The 4,150-nt window shown below is 32.3% G+C and overlaps 1 protein-coding gene across 3 annotated transcripts; it reads left to right on the top strand.

The window, feature by feature from the left end:
• The first annotated feature begins 308 nt into the window (after window positions 1–308).
• On the top strand, window positions 309–2,961 carry LOC109172589 (tropinone reductase homolog). Of its 3 annotated transcripts, none has more exons than XM_019321772.1 (6): window positions 309–468; window positions 1,277–1,484; window positions 1,951–2,167; window positions 2,274–2,381; window positions 2,488–2,723; window positions 2,783–2,961. In XM_019321772.1, exons 1-5 carry the CDS (start codon window positions 380–382, stop codon window positions 2,667–2,669), a joined length of 804 nt encoding a protein of 267 aa, XP_019177317.1. In that variant the 5' UTR covers window positions 309–379; the 3' UTR covers window positions 2,670–2,723; window positions 2,783–2,961. The 3 variants fall into 3 exon arrangements, with proteins under 3 accessions (XP_019177317.1, XP_019177318.1, XP_019177316.1); XM_019321773.1 differs by having other exon boundaries at window positions 2,274–2,386; window positions 2,499–2,723; XM_019321771.1 differs by having other exon boundaries at window positions 2,274–2,386; window positions 2,493–2,723.
• The last annotated feature ends 1,189 nt before the right edge of the window (window positions 2,962–4,150 follow it).

Raw genomic sequence — 4,150 nt, 5'->3', positions numbered from 1 at the left:
CTAATGTTTTGTTAGAAAAAAATGACGAAATTTGTAACATCAGTTATATAAGTTAGGTGCGAGAAGTAAACACGACCAATAAGTAGAGACAAATCCCATAATTACTCTACAACTTAGCCACTTAAGAAGTAAAATCACAATTTTTCCTATTTTAATTTATATATCAAAATAATAAAACATATATGCCTAAAGTTCCCAGAGATGACCTTTCTAGCTAGAGTAGTAAAGTTGGTCACGAAATCTTCCAAAGTTGGCCTGATAGTAAGTAAAGGTTGGCTATCATATGCACATCTAATTTTACTATATAACTGTCAATGTGTTATAATGCTAATCAACATTAGCTAAAGGTTTTGTACGTGAGCTCATATATAGAGATCAAATGGCAGAAATTGAAAATAAGAGTGGAGATGGGAGGTGGTCACTTAAGGGCATGAATGCCTTAGTAACCGGCGGCACCAAAGGCATAGGGTATATATGTATAGATCTAAATTTAGTGTTACAAAATTTTCGCCTAGGCACCAATTAATCGGCGCTTAGACGCTAGTTGCTGGTCGGCCGGATAGGACGCCTAAGCACCGCCTAGACTGCTTAGGTGTTGACCGTCTAGGCTTCCTAGACACCGACTAGCCGCTAGTCGGCCGATTAGCTATTATTCTTTTTTTTTTAAGGGTTATTTCACTCAAAATCATATCATTTTGAGCTAAATAAACCTAAATTGTTCAAACTCTAGATATTTTTTATGTTAATATTTAATATTTTAATATTAACTATTACAGTATTAAATAATTTATAATTATTAGTTTTTAAAAAAAAATTAAAACACTTAAAAAATATATATATACGGGTGTCTAGATACCGATTAATTGCTACTTAGACGCTACGCGCCCTCCGACCGCCTAGCGATTTTTTCAACGATTATGTAATATAGAAAGAATGAAGTTTTTGAGTTTTCATCTTTGGTGTATTACAAATTAGATGTATCTTTTGTTTATTATATATTTAAAAAATACTCCCTCCGTCCCGAATTGGATGTCTCATTTACTTTTTGCACGCTTTTTAATGAATCAAAAGTAAATGTTATGCACTTTCCAATTATGCCCCTCACTTTTTCACTTTTGGAAATAAAAACAATAAAGAAAGCAAAAGCTAGAAGGGTAATTTGAAAAAAGTAGAATGATGGTGATGTTCAATTTTAGAAAGTGGACAACATTTTGGGACAAACTAAAAAGGAAAGTAAGACACATAAAATGGGACAGAGGGAGTATTTGTGTATTAGGTATGCTATAGTGGAGGAATTGGCAGGTTTTGGTGCAACTGTTTATACATGCTCTCGTAAACAAGAAGACCTGGATAAATGTATCCAAGAATGGAAGAGCAAGGGTTACAAGGTAACAGGGTCAGTATGTGATTGTTCATCTACCCTTCAACGCCAGCAGCTAATGGAGAAAGTTGCAGATTATTTTAATGGGAAGCTCCACATTCTTGTAAGTTTGACTAAAATTAGTTAATTAATTAAATTAAATGAATTTGAAAGGAAATATTTGTTGGGCAGAGGCCGGTGAAGGGCTAAATTCAGCACCCGTCTAGTCTCTTGAAAATGTAGCGGGAAATAAATACTGCTGGAAATTATAGAATTTCTGACCACCTAAAAGTAATCTTAAATCAAGTTGAAAGCAAAAAGTGGTCGGAAATAGCAACAAAGGTTTTTCTGGATACCAAAAATGGTCGGAACAAGGCTTTCGACTTGATTTAAGATCACTTTCAGGTGGTCGAAAATTCCATAATTTCTAGTAGTGAAAGTTGCGTCTTCGCTACTAGCTATAGCTTTTGGCGTAGTGATTATTGCTTGATCCTAATAAGTGGTATCAGAGCTAGGTCATGGGTGCAGAAGAATTGGAAATAATGGTAAGCGCTTGATTGTAACAATATAATATTTTGGTTTGATTTTAGGTGAACAATGCTGCAACAGCTTTTCCAAGGAAAGCTACTGATTCCACTGCTGAGGATTACTCAGTGATTATGAGTACCAATTTTGAGGGACCCTATCACCTCTCTCAACTTTCACACCCTCTTCTAAAGGCAACTGGAAATGGAAGCATAGTGTTTATCTCTTCTGTTGCTGGGCAATTTGGAGTGCCTACTCTTTCTCTCTACTCTGGATCCAAAGGTAATTCAAAATATTATCCATGCAAAATATATGATAAAGATTGATATCTTGGCCTGGCCTATTATAGATTATAGTTTATATTTTGGATGGTATGAATATAATACAGGAGCAATTAATCAATTGACAAAGAGTTTGGCGTGTGAGTGGGCTGAAGACGGTATTCGTGTTAATGGTGTGGCTCCATGGTTCGTTGAGACTCCACTTTATCAAGAACAGGCTATAAGAAATTAAATTATTTTCGACCTGGTATCTAAATTTGTAATTTAATTTAATTTCTCTATTAAGTATATTAAATTGTTGTTGTTTGTTTTGAATAATTGAATTGGTGCAGCCAGCTTTTACAGTAGTTGCAGAGAGAGCATTAGAAAGAACTCCAATAAGCAGGGAAGGAAAGCCTAATGAAATCTCATCACTTGTTGCCTACCTGTGTTTACCAGCTGCTTCTTGGCTCACTGGACAAATTATCACTGTGGATGGGGGCAAAACTGCCTATGCCTTTTAGTTATCCACTTCAGTCATGAATGTGTTATTGAAATAATGGCTTTTTTTTAAAAAAGTTTGTTTATTGTCACTGTGTCTGTCTGATGGTGGAAATCCTGGGTATACCCAAAAAAGAAGTTTGTTTGATGTGGGTGTCTTATATATTTAGGAATAACATTGTGTGCCTGTCGCACTAGACATTGTGAAGAGAAGTATTAAAAAAATCCCATATTTTATGATATGGAGAGTCTATTAAATAAATGTTGTATTTAATTTGAGCGTATCAATAATATACTTTTTTTTAGAGCTTCAAATAGTGATAGAGCAAGAAAATTTTCATTAGGGGGACAAGACATTGCTTTGCAACGACGATGTTTATTCTGTCAGCAAATGTTTTGCGCGCGATAAGTAAAATGACGACATAAATTTTAATCACAATTCTATCATTATTTTGGATTGTGATGAGTTTTTCAAGATTTACCTATATAAATTTTATAGGCATTTTTTTTAATGTTTTCTTGTACTAATATAATTATAATTATATTATTGCGGATACGATAATTAAAAAAAAAATAATAAAACTACACAATGAATAAACAAATGATGATAAAATATTTGTACAAAATATAAAAATGTTACATTTGTATTAAATATCTATTTTGTTTGTTGAATACAATACTACAATAATATTTATGGACTTTTTAAATTTCAAATTTGAATACATGTATAACTGTGATCAAGTGGCCGGTATGACTACAACTCTTTCAAATGAGAAGTTATAGGTTTGAATCTCAATAATATATTATAACAAAATTAATAATACTAAAAAAAATGCATGTATAACCATTATTTTAATACTGGGAAACGCTTTCCACTGCACTGCAGAAACCACACAATTTTTGTCACTCTTGACGTGAGACTATTTTTGTGTAGTTAATTTTTTCTAATTTTTTTTTAAATTTAAATGGAAGAAAATATTCTTCAAGATTCCTTATTTGTAATTTTTGATGCTCAACTTTGAATGATATGTAATTAGTTGGACTAATTATTTGATCAAAGTTACGTTAATGTTAAATTTTATATTTTAATTTGTTAATACACTCTAACAATATTCGTACTTCAACAATTATGTCAATTCTGGTTAGAATGAGGTCCGAACCTAAGACCTTCCTTATATAAATGAATAAGTTAAAGAACAATAAATATTTAACGAAATATTTCGTTACTAAAGTTTATACTAACAGAATGCGGGGGACCAAGGATGTTGTTACCATGATGAGCCAATTGGACAATGTAGTTTGATGGCATTCCGATTTAAGAAAGTATAGAACATATACTACCTGGCCTCATTAAGAATCATACTTATGACCGTACTTATTCGGAATGGTAATCGGAATGCCATCATGTATTACATTGTAATTAACAAAATAAATATTTATTTAATCATGCAATGTGTGATATTTACTAGTACTTACTATTATATTGTTTGTGTTTCAATGTGAA

The sequence above is a fragment of the Ipomoea nil genome, unplaced genomic scaffold (assembly GCF_001879475.1).
Source record: "Ipomoea nil cultivar Tokyo-kokei standard unplaced genomic scaffold, Asagao_1.1 scaffold0418, whole genome shotgun sequence".
In the NCBI taxonomy this organism is placed as follows: Eukaryota; Viridiplantae; Streptophyta; class Magnoliopsida; order Solanales; family Convolvulaceae; genus Ipomoea; species Ipomoea nil.
This window is presented reverse-complemented; position numbering and strand designations above follow the sequence as displayed.

Excerpts from the sequence above, each read along its gene's own strand:
- LOC109172589 (XM_019321772.1), top strand. The coding sequence starts at position 380 with ATGGCAGAAATTGAAAATAAGAGTGGAGATGGGAGGTGGTCACTTAAG. Across the intron at positions 2,168-2,273 it reads TCTCTACTCTGGATCCAAAG|GAGCAATTAATCAATTGACA; the intron begins GTAATTCAAAAT and ends AATATAATACAG. Across the intron at positions 2,382-2,487 it reads GACTCCACTTTATCAAGAAC|AATTGGTGCAGCCAGCTTTT; the intron begins AGGCTATAAGAA and ends TTTGAATAATTG.